This window comes from Pseudopipra pipra, chromosome 7 (assembly GCF_036250125.1).
Source record: "Pseudopipra pipra isolate bDixPip1 chromosome 7, bDixPip1.hap1, whole genome shotgun sequence".
NCBI classification, from domain to species: domain Eukaryota; kingdom Metazoa; phylum Chordata; class Aves; order Passeriformes; family Pipridae; genus Pseudopipra; species Pseudopipra pipra.
In genome coordinates, this window is record NC_087555.1 from 25,231,442 (window position 1) to 25,251,558 (window position 20,117).

Consider the following 20,117-nt stretch of genomic DNA (forward strand, 5'->3'; position numbering starts at 1 on the left):
ATGGATTTAAACTGGTTTCTGAATTAAGGTTTTGTCATTAAAAAAAAAAAAAGCCATTGTCATAATAAGCAAGAAATGCAGAGGCACTGTCTCATGAAGTCTCACACAAAGGTGTTGACAGGTTCTCTGCCCACAGTTTCTAAAGGCTCTGGGAAAGAAAATTGTTTTTATTTTAAGTTCTGAATGAACAGAAATAGTACTGAAGCAGAAATGGAAACAATAAATGACATTTAAGTTGGAAAATCTGGCCTAGCTCTCTCAAGTTATCACCTTCGACATTTTTCTGTGGCTTTAGTTTGCAGTAGTGAGTGCTACACTACTCTCTATGTGTATAAACTTGAGACAACAATCTTCATCTGGCAAAGTAATGGCTGTGTGAAATTGTCCTGGAACACAAGTAGGTTTAGATGCCATCTTTCAATTAAAATAGAATCATAGAATCAGCTGGGTTGGAAGGGACTTCCGAGATCATCAAGTCCAACTCTTGATCCACTACCGCTGTGGTTGGTAGACCATGGCACTAAGTGCCACATCTAGTCTTATCTTAAAAACCTCCAGGGATGAAGAATCCACCACTTCCCTGGGCAGCCCATTCCAATGGCTGATTACCCTCTCTGTAAAGAAATTCTTTCTAATATCCAACCTGGCACAGCTTAAGACCACACCCTCTTGTCTTGCTGATAGTTGCCTGGGAGAAGAGACCAACCCCCACCTGGCTACAACCTCCTTTTAGGGAGTTGTAGAGAGTGAGGAGGTCTCCCCTGAGCCTCCTCTTCTCCAAGCTGAACAACCCCAGCTCCCTCAGCCTCTCCTCATAGCACTTGTGCTCGAGTCCCTTCACCAGCCTTGCTGCTCTTCTCTGGACCTGCTCCAGGACCTCAATATCCTTCCTGAACTGACGGGCCCAGAACTGGACACAGCACTCCAGGTGTGGCCTCACCAGCACTGAGTCCAGGGGAAGAATCACTTCCCTGGACCTGTTGGCCACACTGTTCCTGATACAGGCCAGGATGCCATTGGCTGCTTTGTCCACCTGGGCACACTGCTGGCTCATGCTCATCTTCCTGTCAATCCAAACTCCCAGGTCCCTCTCTGCCTGGCTGAATAGGTAAAAGAGGTATAGTCTCCATCTTAAACAAAGACGAGGTTGTTAAATATCTAAATTTTCTGCAGAGCACTGGATTGGTCGGTGCTGTACTGGGTGCTGTGTGCACACTGTGTGCTAAGCTCTCACAAAGAACTAAGGTGAGTGTGCAGAAAAAGCCAAGGAAAGAATTTCTTCTCCACTTGTCCAAGCCCTGGTGTGTGGTACCAACGGAAGCTTTGGGGCCGAGTATTAGGATATGAATAACAGTGCTGAGGTGGCTTCCTCTATTCCAGGAAGCAGAACTTTGTCCTGTCGTGTAAAGGAATAGAGTTTCACAAAAGGTATTTGCCCAGTAGATCTATCAAAGCACAACCAAAGCCCTGCTGGGATGAAAGCAGTGGCAGTATAACTGAGTCCAGGCTCACTGAAAGGGGACAAGGGCAGGCCAGGAGCAACAACTCTGAAAAGCAGTTGAGACACAGCTGAAGAGTCATATCATACAGACTAAGGTAGCAGGAATTCAGGGGAAGTTATGCATATAAAGCCCTCTGTGCAGTCATGGTTGGTTTTCTGACAAATGCCCCATCACTGCAGTGTATTCTGCAGTGGAGACACACAAAACACCTCCCTCCACTGTCACCACTACTCCTCAACTGGAACAGCCATCATGTGTGGCCATGCTGAGTCCAAATTCTTGTGCAAATCCAAAAATATGTAAAAGAGCTTCCACCACAGCACAAAGTTAGGTACAAATATAACTAAGTAGTCATCATAAGGTTCCTGTGAGACAAGCTAGCAAATTGATTATTCTAGTTTTCCAAGAGACAGGGCTGAGGTGAAGGCACTTACCAGGCACCCATAATAAGTTGGTGCATACACAGCAGTGTGCCCAGGTGGCCAAAAAGGCAAACAGCATCCTGGCCAGTGGCATCAGAAATAGTGCGGCCAGCAGGACTAGGGAAGTGATCGTCCCCCTGTACCTGGCACTGGTGAGGCCATGCCCCAAATTCTGTGTTCAGTTTTGGGTCCCTCACTACAAGAAAGGCATCTGGAATGTGTCCAGAGAAGGGCAACAAGGCTGGTGAAGAGCACAAGTGTGGCACAAGTCCTATGAGGAGCAACTGAGGGAGCTGGGGTTGTTTAGTTTGGAGAAAAAGAGAGGTAGGGGAGACCTTATCACTCTACCTGAGAAGAGTTTGTAACCAGGTGAGGGTTGGTCTCTTCTCCCAGGTAGAATGAGAGGAAGTGGCCTCAAGTTGAGCCATAGGAGCTTTCGATTGGATATTGGGAAAATATATTTCTTCATTGAAATGGTGGTCAGGCAATGGAAGAGGCTGCCTAGGGAAATGGTGGAATCGCTATACCTGGAAGTGTTTGAAACGTGTGTGGATGTGGCATTTGGGGATATGGTTTAGTGGTGAACACGGTGGTGCTAGGTTAACGGTTGAACTCAATTATCCTAAGGGTCTTTTCCAACCCTAATAATTCTATGATTAAAGGATGGAATCTTCTGAAACTTCAGCTTGCCTTTTAAAATCAGGGCTTCGATTAATTTCCAGATACCCTTCCCTTTCTCTTTAAATACAAATGTTGATTGCTGCAGGATGAAATGGACAGCAAACTCCTACGGTCACGTAAGATGAATCACTTGCAATGCTTCCCAGACTTTCCCACCCTGCCTGCCCCCTGCGAGACAGGCGGCGGTGGGGACCCGGAGGGGGCAGGCAGGGTGGGCGAAATCTGACCAAAATCTGCCCCCATCCCTTCTCCCTTTACGGCAGCACTATCCCTTTAAAAGGCGGCCGGGCAGGGAGGACGGGCAGGCGGGAGGTGGCGGTGACGGTTGGGCCATCGCCTGCCCGCCGGGTTTTCCCCCCCTTCCTGGCGGTCCGTCGTTCGCAGCCGCCCGTTAAAAAGAGAAGGCAAAATGGCCGAGCTGGGCAGCAAGGGGGTCACGGCCGGGAAAATCGCCAGCAACGTCCAGAAGAAGCTGACCCGGGCGCAGGAGAAGGTTGGGAATAAGGGGGGCATCCCCGGGATGCGGGGTTGGGGGGATGCGGGTACCGGGTATGACACCCCTCCCCGAAGCAGGGATGCGTCTCGCAGTGGGTGCTGGCGGGGGACTGGCAGCTGCTTTCCCTGCCTGCGGAATTAGGGCCCCTTTGCATCCCGAGAATGGAGAATATCCCTATTGCGAGCGGTAAGGGTTTACCGTCCGCCTGCAGAAACATGGCATCGGATTCAGCCGGGAGCGGGGAGGGAGGACGGAGCGCCGCACGCTTGTGTTGGATCTGTAGATGCTTATTGTTTCAGCAAGGAGGAGACCTTCTTTTTATGGTATTTAGGTTGTGCTTTATGCAGCATTTTCACGAGCAGTTCTGTATTATACCATAGCACTAAATGCGTAACCTCAAAAGATGGTGAGGAAAAGGAGGTGGACACTGCTGCTTATCTTCTAACAGCAAAGCATAATAGTCGCTACTTAATGTGCTGACCTTGAGGTCCTGATTTTGGAATGGCGGTAAAGCCAAAGCCATACAGCTTTTAAAGATTGTGCCGATGTCTGTTGAGAGAGGGGAGATTTTTGAATCCCAAGGGCCCTTTCGCTGCTCTCCACCCAGCCCTGTGCCAGCAAAAGGTGCCAGGAATATGCAATGGATACTTTTCGTGTTCATTTCTCTGGCATGCTGCATCTGATGCCAGATGTCTGCTCTCTGTAGGGATTATCGGGCATTTTACGCAGGGACATTGATCAGCTGCTTCTATCGCAGGCACGCTCGTCTTGTTTTTCAGTGGTTTGCTGTGAGATGACATTGACTGAATAAGGACTGGTGCATCTTTGAGGGAGGGAGGGAGAACAAATCTGCCCACTGCTGCTCTTGTTCCCCGGGGAGTTATCTTTAGCAGCTAGATTAAATCTAGGAGGTTTGGGATTAGATGCAGTGCTGGCCTGAGCCTTGTACCAGTCTCTGACACTTCAAAAACGCTGCTGGGTCAGAATGGCAGTCCAAACCAGTTGGGCCTAATGTAGCACATGCTGTATCCACTAGTTTTAGCTCACTTACCAAGACTAGGAGCATTATTTGAACTTGCCTGACTGCTTGGAAAACACCCCAAGTGACTAGCAGATCCCGTATGGAACTGCAGCACCAAGTTCCTGGCTTCACTCTGTACATAAGAGTCATCGTGGCCACATCTGTGGTTTTTTTCACCTTACTGTGGTTCCAGAGGGGACAGAACAGGGACTCTGTCTCCTGATACCTGGTCCTGAACTCATTGCAGATGCTAACTTCATTCTGTGTTAGCCACCAGATGGCAACCATATTTGTAATTAATATTAAGGTAGGTGGTAAAGGCTGAGCTCCTTGGCCTTCTGATGAAGTTATTGTACTTACTGGTGCAGCTTGGAGCCAAGTGTGGCCTGCCGAGCCCTTCCCTTCTTATCTGAAGGGACACAGGTCCTTTTCCTAGGGATAATTTTCCACAAATTTCTCTTAACTGGCAATCTAGCATACTTCCTCACTTTCCTCACTAACGCCCTGGTGGTGACTGGAGCTGTGAGAATGAGGACAACAGTAATAATCGAGTGTTTAGCTGTGTATGGCAAATGATTTCCAGGATCTGAAAATGGTTTCTTATCTCTTTACACAGAAGAAAGCACAGCTTATTTTCCCTTAAGGAGAAAAGGAAAAACCCATAACACTTGCTTAATAAGCTAACACAAATTCTAGGCCCTTCAGCTGTTGTTATCCTAATGCAAACAGAACAACTTTGCTCTCTGGGCTCTCAGAAAAGAAAAAGATGGTATTGCTTGCTTCATCTTCTGACTTGCCCCCTCATACTGCTACAGTATCATCTGTAACAATTCTTCCTTAGTGAAGTGTTGGAATTTTACACATGTCTCTGAGGGACAGACTTTGACTGAGGCAAATACATAAATGTTAACTTTCAGGTGGTGAGGAAGGATACAGCTGAATATGATGTGACATGGAATTTATCAGTGGTTATGACACCGTACTGGTATTACTCTTGTGGTATTTAGTTATTAACTGTGGTACTGTGTTTAGCAGGAAGGGTAAACCAAGTGTCAAGGGATAAGGACCAGGTGTTAAATAATAAGAAAGAAGGTAAGCAGAAGTGTGCAGAGGTAGATCTGGGTACACAACTTAAAAATGTATTAATTTTTTGGGAAGGGATGCTGACTGGGTTGAACTTTTCCTTTTTGAGACTTAAACAAGCTGACATTGTTCCTTTTACATATCTTATTTTTATTTGAATCTAGGATAAAAGTTCTTCCCTTTCGAATGATATCTCCCTCTCAACTTGAGCCCTGAGGCTTTGACCTCAGCAGTTTCCTTCATGGTGAATTTAAGCCTAGTGTTAAGCAAAGAATGATGTCTTTTTGTTCAATGCAGAATTCATGCTGAAACACTGTACAGATCCTTTTTTCCCTTCTGAGATGGCTATTATGTAAACTATGTAAGATATTCCTTCAGAAGTGCTGTTTGTTTTGAGCCTTTCAGCAAAACTATTGGCTATTTTTGGAAGACACTTTAGCAATTCCACAGGAAATAATGGGGCAGATTGGTTGACTGTGCTGTTTGCAAGTGGTTTGGGCATTTAACCTTTGTCTCTACTCAGAGGTAGTCTCAAGTACAATACTGGGCAATAATTTGTCCATTAGCCAGTGAAATGTATCAAATAAGTTGATGCCACTGTCCCCAGAGGAACCCACCTGCAGAAAGGAGTCACTTAACCATTGCTAACTCCTATATCACCTTTAGCAACTAATTAGGGTAAATTAGGATATTTAGGCTGGAAGTCATCTTCTATTCTATTAGCTGAAGGATTTTCTGAGATGTTGAGCTCTGGACCTTCTGTAATTCTAAACTTCTTAAAATGGAGTAAAATTTTAATGCCTCCACTGTCACGGTGTCTTAGAGGGAGCCTTGTGTTTGCAAGCTATTTTAAACTTTGCTAGTGAGGCTTATTCTTTATGTCTGTGATCCATCATCGTGGTTAAAGTTTGTGTTTCTGCTTTGTGACCAATTTCTATCTTACACTTTTCAAATTTTTAAAAATCTCCCTGATTTCCACATTTCTCATTTTCCTCTGTGAATGTCCCATTTCTGGATGTGTTAGTCTGCACATGCTTTGGACAAATTCAAACAGAATTTTGGTGACTTCACGCAATCCTAGTGTGAGGGTAACTCCTCTGCGGGGTTCCAGGAGGACCTCGGAGAGCAAATGAATTGGGGTTTAGTAACTTGGCTGGTGGTGAGGGTCCTACTCACAGGATCAAGTTCTTTCCTTCAGCACGTAAGGCAGAGATTCAGACTGGAAAGATGGTGTTGGCTGTATGTAAAGTTGACATTGGAAAGAAAGTTGTGTGGGTTTTTTTTAATTTGTGTTTTGTTTTGTTTTTGTTTTGTTTTGGGAGGTTTTTTGATTGTTTGTTTGGTTTTTTGTTTTGGTGGCTTTTTGTTTGTTTGGTTGGGTTTTTTTGCCTTAGAGGTTTTTTGTGTGGAAAGGAGTATAAAGGGATGAACTTATTTTTATTTAGATTGAGCATGGGAAATTCCTATCTTATAGTAGTGGTGGTCTCTCACTTTTTGTTATATAGCTGGGCAAAATGAGGAGTCTGTGTTCTGTGGCATGAATAGACTGTCATATTTTGTCATGGTTTTACTCTGATGTACCAAAAAGGCCCCCTTTTCTTCTCTCCATCCCTAACCAAAGGAGAAGGCTTTGTTTTCCAGGACCTGGCAAAGTTTAGTTTGGACATCCAAACTCCCTTGTGTTAGGGTATCACATTTAGGTTGTAGACTCTACCACTGAATTGCTGTGTTGCCATGAGATGTCACTTCTGCTTTCTGTTCTTGGTTTACTTTATCCTACTGATATTTACCCACATCTGTGTTTCAAGCTCTCCTGGTTAAACCATCTGCCTGAGCAAAGTTCTGCTCTCCTTTGGGCTGCACAGTCCAAGGAGGCTGTGCTGTGCAGTCCTAGTCTCACGGATTGTGGTTTGGGTGGAATGGGGTTTGCAGAAGGCATGATTTGCATTTTGAGTTTGCCCTGATAAGACTTTTTTTCTCCTTCCAAGACAAGTTCCAATAGGTGGAGAATGGCAGGAGAGAATACCTGGAATGAAATCTCAGCCCTGTGGAAGGAGGTGGGAGTCTATACCAATGAGAAACACCCAAGAACCTTAAACCAGATTTAAATACAGCTGTCTTCAGGATTCAGCTATCAGAGGCTGCCTGATCTGTAGAAACTGCAGATAGGGAGAGAGGATTTTATATAAAAATGGTAGATGCAGAAAGCTCTATTATTGAGAAATATCATATCTACCTACTTGGGAGAAGTTCCTTACTGGTTTTCCTTCAGGATCCTTCCATCTCTTCAAAGGTTCTATGTTTTTTGTTTGTCTTTGCCACCAAACCATTCTACCCTATGCAATCGGACTTGCTGTGGCAGTGAAGTACAAATAGCCTGAAGAGCTACAAGAATTGTTCTCTTACTGATCTGGCATGAAACTTTTTGTGTTTTTCCTGAGGTACTCCCCAGATGACAAGAAAAGGGCTTTTTACTTTATTTCTCTTAGCTTGCTTTCTCAAGAATGCAGGGCTTAGGTGGTGGGTGGAGTCTTAAAGGTACTTTGTGCCTAAGGGTTGCTGGAAAATGGGCACTGGATAGAGGAGGGAGATCTGAACTAATGCCCCTAATGTACAGATGATTCCAGTATGAGCTCAGACTGTATTACTGGTATCAGATAATCTGCATGGGGCAGGGAGGAGGTGAAATAGGAAACCAGGCTCCACATGTTTCCTTGCCCATGGAATGGTTTGATTGGCAGGGTGCTTACAGTGCCCTGCTGAAGGTGCCCCTCTGTCTGGCTGTTGTTAACAAATTTCTTTTAAGAAGCAGAATTTCATGGATGGATGAATTTTCTGTTTGGAAAAGGCCCAGCCTTATTCCTCATCACTTTATGTTCCCTGTAAGTTCCAGTCTTGCGGCCAATCCTCTTCAATGCAGTTCCTGTGAGATCAGGTTTATAAAGTGGGATCTGGAAGATCTCAGTGAGGCTCTAGGCTGTGTAGAGTTAGTGTTACAGACCTCATCTCTCAGGGGGTGACATCAAACTTGTCTGGCCTCTCCATCCTGCATGTTGACTGTTAGGCAAGGTTTGTTTCTAGGCAGAAATATTTTCTTTTTTTCCCCCCAACATCAGGGTTGCTCTTGGTGTGTGACTTGCAGATGACATGGCTGGCCAAGCCATTGAGGAAAGCTGAGCGCAGCCAGAGATGTTCAGCATCTAGCTGGACTGGGGTCTTTGGGAATAATGCAGATTTTACTTTATTCATGGTTCTTTGGACAGAGAGACAAGACTCTGTTGCTTGGCATCAAATCTGTAATAAAGCTCTGGCTCTAGAAACTTCTGGAGTGACAAGAAGGTATCTTAGGTTAACAGGTATTAAAGTGGCTATTTTTTCCGCTGTCGTGATGGTGACCAGACACCTGAGCTGCCCACTCTGTGAGTTCTGCAACTTTGCAAGGATCATCTTACAGTCCTGGCTGTCTACCTGTACCTAGAGGGATCAGTCTGTCTTCCCAGAAATTCTGTACTGACAACTTAACATGACCATGCCCAAGCAGAACAGAGAGATCTGTCATCTTGAACTGGCCACAGCTCAGGTCCCTAAGTGGGCTGGCCAGCTCAGAGTGTGCAGACCAGCTGCTTCTCATGTGGGATAGGACTGTATTAACGTTGACTGTGGATTCTCTACCCCAGAGCAATGAGATGGGAACAAATATTAAAATATGGATAAAGCATACTTGGTACACTCTCTGAGGTAGAATAGTGCATCCAGGTCCGTTCTGACATCAGGCTGTGTTTTAGCCTTCTCTTGAGGGCCTGTATATTTGATTTTTTCCAATACCTGCAATATTAAATGCACGAGTGCCAGCAAACCTGTACTATTCTGGCATTCATACTACTGAGCTAAAAGGGAACATCTCTCACGGGAAAGGGTTGAGAGAGAGAGTGAAGTAATTTCCGTTGTCTTACTAGTTAAAGTCAATTTTAAATGTGGTATTAGTTGACTACTTAATACTGTCTGAATGGGAGTGAGGAACTTCTGCAGATATGCCTGAACTATTGGCAGTGGTGCAAGGGATGAATAAATCTTGTCAGGTGTCTCTTCAGCAGGGGCATCCAAATGACTGATGGACCTCAGACAGTTCAGGTTTCCCTTGGAACATGTTTGTCTTTGCTAGCCTCTGAAGCTGTTTGATCTTCACAAAGCTGGCAAGTACTGCAGGGTAGGTTCTGCCCCACATTCCCGGAGAAAAATTGAAAATGTATTTATTAGCAGCAAATAGGATTGATGAGTATTTTTTGTGTTTTGGCTTACATTGTCATTATGCCAACTTGCTTGCATAGTTTTGTTTCTTAGCTGCTACTCAGAAAATACCTCTCTTTTAGATTTGTAGTTCTGTGGTCTGAAGGAACAGCCCTGGCACTTGGGAATAGAAACTCTTCAACCTGCTTAAGTTTTACAGTTGTTTTATTAATTTTTTCCCTTTGTCTCTCCTTTTTTTCTGAGTTTCTCCTTTATTATGTTGAGAGCTTGCATTGAGGAAGGATTTGCCAGAGCAGGGAGTTATATTTTGTGGAAAACTGGAAACCCAGAACTTCTGACATTCACAGACCTAGACAGAGGTCTCACAGAATCACTGTGAAGCAGTTTATGAAATGAGGAATAGATACTGTGTTTGCTCAGACCTCTGCAAATACAGATGTATAACATAGATTTTTCAACTACTTAGGCTGTGCTGGAGCAAACTTTACTCAGACCTGTGGCTGGCAGGTTAAAGTTTTTGCAAGTTGATGTTTCCAGAGAAGTGCAGTTAGGAGAGTCATGAGTCAGGAAAGCCAGACAGTGTCGCCTTTCTTTTTGTCCCTTTCTTTACAAGAAAGGAGAAGTCTGGGTGGCAGTGTGTTCTTAATATAGGCTGCCAGGAAGGATGGAGAGTGCAAACTTTACCAATAAGGAGGAAAGAAGTGCTTAACAACAACTAATCCCTCTGTGAAAACCATGGGCTGCATTTAATCTCTTGATGATACGCAGAAATCGAATTCTGAAGTACTGGCCTCTCTGCAAGGAATTGACGTGCAAATTCAGAAAGCTGGTAACCTGTTCTGAAATGATTTATTTTTTTGGTAACTCTTCACTGATCATATTTGGTTTGCTTATTTTAAGTATGTTTAGAACTTTTTGTTAAACTTGCTTTAAGAGCCACACCAGTTTCTCAGTTGTTTTCAAAGTTAGCTCTTTAGGAGAGAGATTAGAGGTTGATACAGCTGAAGTACAAACATTTTTCACTGGGCAATTGCTAATACTCTGCTTTGAAACTGTATTAGAGGGAGCTGAAGGCTTGTTTGCCATCAGGGATGGAAAGGGAACTTCAATGGTACAGAAACTACACTGTTTGAAAACACAGCTAGAAGTGTTTACGCTTTTTTTTTTTTTCCTTTGTACTACTTGGCTTGATTGCACATTTTATCAGGCCAGAAACAATAGTCTGTGACTTAACCAACTCAGAGCTGAGTTTGATAGTATTTGTGGAGTGAAGTAGCAATTCTATCTTATTGGATTTATTTGGAATGGTGCCAGTGACTGATAAACTTGCTGAATAAGGTATAAAGACTGGCATTTGAAGAAAATGTAGATCTTTGCATCTTTTTCACTTAACAGATATGCCAGTTCTGTAATTCTCTAGTACCCCTGTAGGTAAAGTTAACTATTCCTGAATGTTATAACTTTTAAAGTCTTTTGATCCTACCAGCTCCATGAGTCTGAGCGTGGAAGGACCAGTCCTATTTCCATTCCTATTTCTTCAGTACTTATGGGGGGAAAATGGGCAATACCTTGAGAGGAAAAAACAGTATATTTAAAAAAAAAATTGGGGAATTCCTTTCCTGGAATTTGAATGTTCAGCTCATTAATTTTGAATTTTCTGTATTCCAGAAGACTTAAAAGGATTTTCAGATATTTTTGCAGAAGTTTGATAAGGATTGCTTTATAGGTAAAGGTGGAGGGCTATTTTTGAACAGTAAAATTTTTATGAAAATAAGCTGAAGAAATTGGAAAAATAGATTGTCTTTGTTTGGAGAGGAAAAACAGCTGTATGTACAGGGCTGGGAGGGGAGGGTTTGAAGTCTGACTGTGGTGGGAGTCGGAGACAGTTGGGGTGACGTGACCAGTTGATCACAGAGCCCTGCAGTGATATGCTGCACTCAGTTGCTCATGGTCTGGGACTTGTCTGTGAATGGGTATTGGAGTCAGTTATCAGAACTAGAATTCTTTTGCCAAGCTGCAGGCTTTTGCTCTCCTTATTCCCTGACCCTTGGTGACCATAATAATTCAGAGAGGAAGTGTGTGTTATCAGGGCTGGATGCCCTCTTGATGAGACAGTGGGTATGGTAGGTTAAAAAAGCTGTTGCTGTGCTGGATGAAGGTGATTGACTTGGTGGTGGGGTGTTCTTAGCTGGAATGTCTTCTAACCTGGCAGTCCCAAGTCTCCATTTGAGGCCTTAATTTTTGAGGATGCTCTTTGGGGAGCACTTTGCGGTGATTTTCCTCTCCAAAAACAGCATGGCCCAGATTCTTAGCAAGAGCTTTGGCAAAGAAGCTGATGGACTTAACACCCATTCACAGCAGGAGAACGCAGTGTATCAAGTGCAGTTCTCCAATTTGCTGTTACCCATCCTTCAGCTCTGCTGAAGTAAAAGCAGCCCTCTTGGGTGGAAAGGAAAAAGACCTGTTCAAAAGCCCCTTGGGAAGAACCAAGAACTGATCATCTATGTTAATCCATATGTTTCCACTTTGATGGGACAAACCATACTCTCTAACCCAACCTGTGGGCTGTGGAGTGCACTGTTCCTAAATCTCTCTCCCAGGTCTGATCCCTTGCAGCTATTGCCCTCCAGCTCAGGGAGTCTCAATGTCTGCTCCAATGGTCTGTGTCTTCCCTTCACCCCATCGTGCATGTTACGTGTTCCGTATCTGTCCTGCATTTGAGAAACTCCCATCCTTGTTCAGCAAGGTGGTTGTGAACCCATACAGGAGCTTTCCTAGCCTCTAAAGGCTCTGCATCCAGCCTGTCTCTTCTGGAATGCCTCTTCTAGCATTGCTTTGCCTTATAAGAGCTCCTCTGCCCCTCTCCCCCCTAGCACACACCTGCTCCTTTATCTCTTTCTCCAGCTCACACATGGCCTCAAATGCCTTTTATGTTTTTTCCTGGTTTGGTTGTTCCATTTCTCATTAGGGCCTGCATAAAAATAAAAATACTTCTTGCAAAAGTATCAGCATATAAAATGAGTGTTGCAGAGGAGGAGGCAGAGGAATTGAGAAGGGGGATCTGTGCAAACAGCACTATTTATACTATCTATTCCTCTTGCTAGTGTTACTGTTGGCTATAGATAGAGTTTAATTAAGCTGTGTTAAATGCCTACCCAAGTAATAGACATTGATGTTGCTGAAATCCTGTTGCCTGGAATGTCACACTGATGCCAAATGATTTAAGTGATGCCATTTGGCTTTATTAACTACAGAGCTATGATGTAGCTACTATGTAGCTCCACAGTTGTGCCTGCATTTTTTGATCTCTTATTTGGTATCTTCTTAAAGCTGGGCAGACAGAAGGTAGGGTGGAAATTTACCTGCTTTCTTGGAGACTGACATTTCCTCCTTCTTTATTTACAGAATATTGATAGATACATATTCTCTCCAGTTTCTGGTTGGCTGAATAGTGGGAACTCAAGAATTCAGTGGTTTTAGCTGTCTGCTTTGAATAAGAGCAAACTAAGTAGAAAAAAATTGCACGTAAAGTTATGAATTAGGCATACAACTGCATATGGCTTGGTTGCACTAGCACATCTAACAGCTGTCAGTTCAGTGGTCTGTCTCTTGGGCATTTATGTGGTAGAGTGGTAGACATGTGCAGCCTGTGAACCCCAGACTTGACAAACCAAGGCTGAATGGTCAGGATGACCCTAATACTGGTGAAGCTGAGAGTTTTCAGCACCTCTGGAACTGGGCCATCTGCTTAAGGTGTCAAGGTTGAAGCATTAGAAGTCTGAAGCCAGTTTAAGCTCTTAAGATTCTTAATCTCACACACTTCTCAAGGTAGGTGCCTGTTTCTGGTGCTGAGTTTGTTCTGGTGGAAGAAGTCACCACTTCTGAATGGTTATCTCGCTGCCTTGTCTTCTACTCTGCACACCTGCTGCTGAAACACTTTGTGTGAGTCTCCATCCACTTGCCTGCAGAGAAAATCTTGTCTTTGCCAGACTAAAGTTTGAACCGACCCAGTTACTCCTGCTGGGCCAGCAGTTTCACGTCACTCTTAAACCACATCACCACGGATATGTGTCATCTCCAGCTGCAACTTTTCTCTTCCTTTCCTTATGCTGCTGCCCTATTAATATCCCTCTATTTGTGCTATTTTTATTTCAGGTTTTTTTATATTCTTTTTATATTCTGATTTTTATATTCTTTGCATAGGTACATTTGATAGTGGGTTCTGGATGGGGGACTAGAGTGGCAGCAAAAAGTACGGAGACAGGGGAGAGACTAGCAATCCAGGTTGCTCAAGAGAGGATCTGCCCTGAGGTAAGGGTGAAGTGGAAATAAGCCCAAACTATGGCTGAATCGATGACCATGGGGCAGTGGGGTGATGCCTCTGCTGGGGCACTGGCCTCTGTCCCAGCTCTGCTTGATGAGTCCTACACCTTGCGTCCGACTTCTTAATTTTACATTCTCTTTCCTTTATATTCTGACTCTCTGAAACCCCTGACTGAAGAATATGAAACAGAAGAGGAAAAAATTGAAAGTGAAGTTTAAATTACATTTACCAGGATTTGCTTGGGTGATGAAAAAGCAGGACATTTTCATGTTCTTAAAGATAAATGGGAGGATGAATAGTAAAGGGTGGAAGTGGGAGATATCTCTGCTTTCTTTTTAACTGTTAAAATCTATCAAGCAAAGGAAAAGATAAATAAATAAACGCCAGTATTTTTTCCTAATAAGCTGTTATATAGCAAGGCAAGCTCATGTATTTTTAGTAAGGGGGGGGGGAAAGTCCACTTAATAACACAGTAAGTTAGACCTGAAGGAAGATGATGTATCAGTCAGATGTTTGGGGATGGGTGAGGAGGTGGGAACATATATGTATTTAAGGAAGAAAAAAGCAGGAAATAATTCTCGTTTCAGTTTCTTTTATAGTGTTGGTTATAGCGGAGAACCAACCCTTGAATTAAGGCTAGAGTACAAGCTTAGTGCTTGGACTGTACCTACAGGGCTGGCATTATGCAAAATGACCTAAAGAAATCAGAGAGAGAGGGGGAGATAGGAGTAACATAACAAGATAAATCAACTAATGTAGCAGGAGCCTTTAAAAAGAACCTGTTTTTGAAGGTGGTTGGATGGCCTAGGGGTAGGCAGACACTGAGCTGCATTACAAGTGTGTGAGCGTCCAAGCATCGTGTCAGTGAGAAGGGGAATTGCTTTTCTCTGCTGTCTGTCACAGCACCACTCCTGCTGTATCATCACTTAATTTAGACTTGAGTGATGATAAAAGCTAAACTGCAAAAACTGTGGGTGGAGAGGGAGGGAGAAACAACCTAAAATGTTGAAGATAGTCAAGGGACTAAAATCTTTATGTAAAAAAATCCTGGAATGGCAGGATTTGGGGCAGTGCTGGATGCGCACCAGGGGCCCCAGCCACTCCACAGTCTGGAGACAAGTGCCTTCTGTGGGAGAGCAGATGTTTGGTTTGAGCCTCTGGTTTTGTAGGTAAGGGAACCTTTCATCTTAACTGATTGGCCATCTGCAAAAGCCGTGAGAGATAATGCTTGCAAAACATCCGGAGAACCGGGGATTTATTTGTGTCTTTTTGTAAACATACCTTGAGGAAAATAGTTCTTGCATCCTGGAGATGTACTCTGTGTTTTCCCAAACTGCCAGTATGGCTGTTTTTTTGTGAAAAGCAATACTTTTAAAGGCTGATATTAGAAATATAGAAGGTACATTAATTTTCTCTTGCAATACAGATTTTTCAGCTAGATCTTTGCTCCTACTCAGATTTCAGTTTATACCAAACAACTGATATTTGCCTATTTCCATGGCTGGCTTTTTGTTGCAGTGCTGTTGGGCCAGTCTCCTACTTCTACTGGCTTTTTTGTTGTTGTGAGAGCAGTTTCAAAGAGGTCTGTGCTACGTCAGTAATTTCTGAAAGTCACTTGAGGGATTTTTATCTAAGAAGCCACATCCTTAATGTTAATGTCCTGTCTCAAGGGTAAAGCTCTCCCATCACCTCCATTTTGTTTTGTTTTGGTTTTAATCTAAGTGGCAGCAAAACTCAGTTGTTACCATAAAATGAAAAAAACTTAGTCTCTACCCTTGACTGCCAGAGTCCTGACTGAATTCCCTGAATCTCAGAGCTCCTTGGGCTGGCAGGGATGGGTGACAAACCTGTCCCCCCTTCCAGCTCGTTCATGCACATGGTGAGCTGACTGTGACTTATTGTGTAAAGGGGAGTAAGGGCTGAGGCTACTGCTGCACATATTAATGAAATCTAACTGGCTGTTCTCCTGGGACAAAAAAGAAAGCAAAATGATGTTACACTCTTTACCACCTTAATTTCAAGGTGTTTTACAGGTGCTAACAACAGCTTTCCTTTTCTGCTGGTTCATGGTGCACCAGTTTGGCTTCTCCTGCATTGGGTGCCAAAGCCTCCTTTTCACTTCCTGCTCCAAGGTCAGTGCTACCAGGGAGTTGGAAAAGCAGTCTGTTGTGATGGTGAAGAGTCTGAGTGGCTTTTCCTTCAGTATCTCAATGACTTGACAACTGCAGTACAGTATGAATGCCAATGACCTGGACAAGTTACTGAGAAAGGAAGGGAAAATAATGCTGCCAGCTCTTAAGGTGATTTTCTTTCACATAGGGAGAAATGATTCATCCAAAGTCACTCTTAACTTAGATGAGAAGATGTCCAGGGTGATTGGGGAAGGGGAGGGAACACTTTGATTTAGGACTGCAGTAAGTTGCTGCCTAGCCAGGTATTCTTGGTATGCCAGGAAACTCAGCAAAAGGGCCTTTTCTGCAGTGCTCATGTCCTGTTCTGGGGAGCCCTCTCCATGACTGGATTATTTGGAGGCTCTGGAGCATAATGTTCCAATTACATTACCTGCAGGGTCACTGTGCCCTCTAACGCAACCTGCAGCCAGAGAGTGGATTTGCCCTGTCATAGTTATGTGCTTAAAGAGCATTATTGTGATTATCCAGGAGGGTGGATTAAAGGGAATTGATGGATACTTGGAGGAAGGGAGAGGTGCTCAGGAGGTGAATTTGAGCTGGCAGACTTGTTGTGGAGAGCAGTGCAGTCTGCTTGTGAAAAAGTCAACCTAAGAAACAGTTCTGCGGAACTGTCCTTCCTTGAAGAGCTTGAGGAGGCAGATAGTGAGGTGCTTGTGTGGGAAGCTGGGTTATTAAAACTGTCACTAATGAGTTGTGATGATGCTTGAGGTACTCAGGAAAGTATTCTGGAATAAAATATGGAAAAAATAAAAGATTGTTCTGTCCCTCCAGATTTTGGCATCTAAATTGGAATTGCTCTAACACCTCTGTGTTTTCTAGCTCCAGCCCTCTCCTGTGGTGTAAGGGGAAAAGAATCCTACATGTTGGGACTCTAGGATCTCATATGGGAGGCAACTGGATGTTGCACAGCAGTCGGATGTCTGACATCCATGAGTGGGCAGGGTTGGTGAGGAGCTGCCCCTCTTGGTGGTAGACAGAGTGGCAGAAGGGAGTAAAGGAGTGACCTGGCCATCAGAAACCATTTGATATTCTGTGGCTGAGAGCAGCAGTGTGCTGGGAGTTGCACAGGCTGCTTGAGGAAGGAAATGGAAATGGTCTCCTGGTCACAAGAGAAGATCTGATCGTGTAAAAGGAACAGATGTGTTTTAGGGAGCTGAACGGAGACAGGATCCAACTGCATGTAGGGGTAATGAAGAATTGGAAGGAATGAGGGCTGGAGTGGGGCTTCCAGAGGAGGAAATGAAACTTTCTATAGGGGAAGTGACGCTAGGGCCAGCTCTCCTCTAAAAAAGTGCTACTTTAGAAGGATAGGAAAGAAGGAGGTGGCCAAAGAAATCCCTAAAGCATGATGGTCTGCCTTGTCTTTCTGGAGCAGGTGTTTGTGGGGACCGAGTCGTGCCCTTGAACAGGTTCTTAAGGCTATTGCTGGCCTTGGCAGGGGCTGAATGTGCAGTGTTCACAGCGTCTGTCCTCACAGCCCTGCAGACACAGATACTGTGTGTCCCTGGTCAGCGAAGTAAGGGTTACACAAGTTGGTTTCCTGGGTGAGTTAAAGTTTCACCATCGTGAATGGGACTGTGAATGAAAACCAGGATGGGACAGTGGAGTGGCAGTGATTCCTTGGAAATAAAGCCCCTCTTGAGGGCCTGCAGTACCTGCCTGCCAACCTCCAGTGATGGGCAGCGGGAAGCAGAGGGACAGCTGACAGCTCTGCTGAGGGAGGAACGCTGCAGCACATTCTTCAAGCCCAGGGATGGCATGGGTCCAAAGCCAGTCATGCTGTAGATATGGAAGGGTATCAAAAGCATTGATGGATATTTTTAGCCAGAATGAGTAGGGGAAGGGGTTGAAGGAACCAGAAAACAATTAGCTATTCTTGCATCTTAAGTCTCCTGAAGCTGAGGAACCAGGTGTCATCTTTAAGGGTTGTCTCATTCTTTGTTTTGTGGAGTGGAGAACAGAAAGTAAAGCTCATTGACTCATTTTTTTTCCTTATCAGATAAAACAAATACTTGTTTTTGGAGGTGAGTTTGTCATGTTTGGAATCTGCTGCCTTCAGCTGTTCCTCCTTGAGCTGTTAGTGGATCTGTGGCACTAAGACAGTCTTTATAATGTACACATCAGCTCCCTTGCACATGGAAAATCAAAAGACTTGGCTGATGTCCTTTTTTTTTTAAAAAAAAAATGCTTGGAGTTGGGGAGAAAGCTGGTTCAAGCAGAGTGCATTGTTCAGTTGCTCTGTTAGTGTAGGGTTGCTTATCAGAGCTGGGCAGTGAGTATTTATCCAAGTCCTTCCTGTTTCTTTCTTGACCTGCCCTCCCCCATCCCCAAGATCTTTTCTGTGGTAAATTTACTGGGAAAGATGCAGAAAGGGGAAAGCTGGGGTCTGAAAGATGTGCAGACTCTTGTGCCATGCTTAAGCACTCACCTGTAAGGAGTCTCTGGATGATGAAGATTAAAAAATGGAGAAGAGGGTGTGTCAAGAGAACAAATTCTTCCTTCATTTCTTCCTTCTGCTGCTGCCACCTTCCTTAGTTTTCTGACTATAATAACCTTCTGATGATATTTTTATTCATAGAATATTGTCCCCAGTAATAATGGTAGCTCTTCTACTCTAACCCATGTGCATGTACCAACCTGGATAGATTATTAATGTGTTACCCCGAAGCTGTGGCCAGGATAAGCAGGATTGTTAACAAGTGGTTGGAAACTTGATGAAAATGTATGAAAACAGAATCTATTTTCATGGTGACAGGCTGAGAGATGAAAATTCATGTATAGTTCTTTCTTCTGCCTTTGCTGTCTGGCTCTACAGCTTCCTTACTACAATCCAATGATCTGCTTTCTGTTTGTTGCTGTCATTCTTTCTGGTGTTCCTTCTAGGTGTCAGTCACGCTTGGATTGATTTTTTCCAGTTTTGTAAAGAAAAAAAAAGGGTGCAAGTTGGGATATTCTCTGCTAAAAGTCAGCTGTGACTGCTCTGGGAGAGTCTTGCAGGGGGGACAATAGGAGGAGATGATGATGTGGGCTCAGTCAGTCAGTTCCTCTGTCCTTGTGCTTTGTCCTTTAGGCATGCTGCACTGATGCAACTCATTTCTTTGGGCTTCAGAATTAGTTCTAGCCAGTAACACGTGGGCGGCAGGGAAAAAAAAGAGGGTTAGGGTAACTGTTGTTTATTTACCTGTGTTAGTATATCTTGGGACTAATATCTATGCATCCTGGATGCATAGATAGTCCTGTCTCGCTCAAGCAGTAAATCTCGCTTTGACCATCTGGGAATGTTTTGGGTTTTTTTTGGTGTGGCTGAGATTCAGCCTATGCAAAGCTGACTCAAGGTTGCAAAAGTTTTTCATCTTGCCTTCACCATTACCCAGTGCTTGAAACCTGGAAGGTTGAGAGCCAGGAACATAATGTCTCTGTCTCCTTCAACTACTGCTACCAGCTACCAGCTGGGCTTGCCTACCTGCCAGAAATCTTATCTTGCATATGTATGCTGCTAACACAATGGTCCCAACAATGGTAAGGAATAATGTTCAGGAGTTGTGAAATCATACACTTGATTTTTTTTTATCATGCCTCCTCTATGTGAGAATACTAGCCCCATTCGACAGAAAGGAAAGGTAAAGATATGGAAAGGCATCATGATTTGTACAAAATTTAACAGTGCATCTGTGAGAGGCAATTTTTCAGTGGAGCTTTTCCTGTTTTGAAAGGAAGTGTGACAGTTTCTCCATTCCTTCTGTAATAAAGGTTGATGTTTAGTATTGACCTACGTATAATTTAGGATTGCTTTGTACCACTGTTGCAGACTCCTTGTACAGCCATGGGCAAGTTGTTCTCTAGAGGTCTCATTCTGACATCTTCAAATAATGAGGAGGAAGTGGTTCTGTGTTTGGGTGAAAAAAATCTTTGGGTACATGCATATGTGTGTGAAGCCTTTGCACACAGCCTGCTCTCCTCCTGACAGTGCTGTTGTACTGTGGGTAAGACTGCCCTGCTGTCTGTAGCAGAAATGTATTAGGCTTGTGTTGTCTGTGGTAGTGAAGATTGGCAGAAACAGAGACTGCCTGCTTTCAGCAAGCATCTTTGGTTTATTTATGTCCCTGCTCTGAAGTCAGAGATGAGAAAGAAAGTGTTTTGTGCTTGCA

At 43.9% G+C, this 20,117-nt stretch overlaps 1 protein-coding gene across 21 annotated transcripts in view; it reads left to right on the forward strand.

Annotated features, from left to right (window-relative positions):
- The first annotated feature begins 2,913 nt into the window (after positions 1-2,913).
- Positions 2,914-20,117, forward strand: part of BIN1 (bridging integrator 1) — a 93,593-nt gene continuing 76,389 nt past the window's right edge. For 6 of the 21 annotated variants that reach the window (XM_064661292.1, XM_064661294.1, XM_064661302.1 and 3 more), the window contains exon 1: positions 2,931-3,098. In XM_064661292.1, the coding sequence (XP_064517362.1) occupies positions 3,015-3,098 (84 nt within the window). In that variant the 5' untranslated portion in view covers positions 2,931-3,014. Of the gene's footprint in view, positions 3,099-20,117 lie in introns of all 21 variants that reach the window. The other 15 variants (XM_064661309.1, XM_064661312.1, XM_064661313.1 and 12 more) reach the window with 7 other exon arrangements.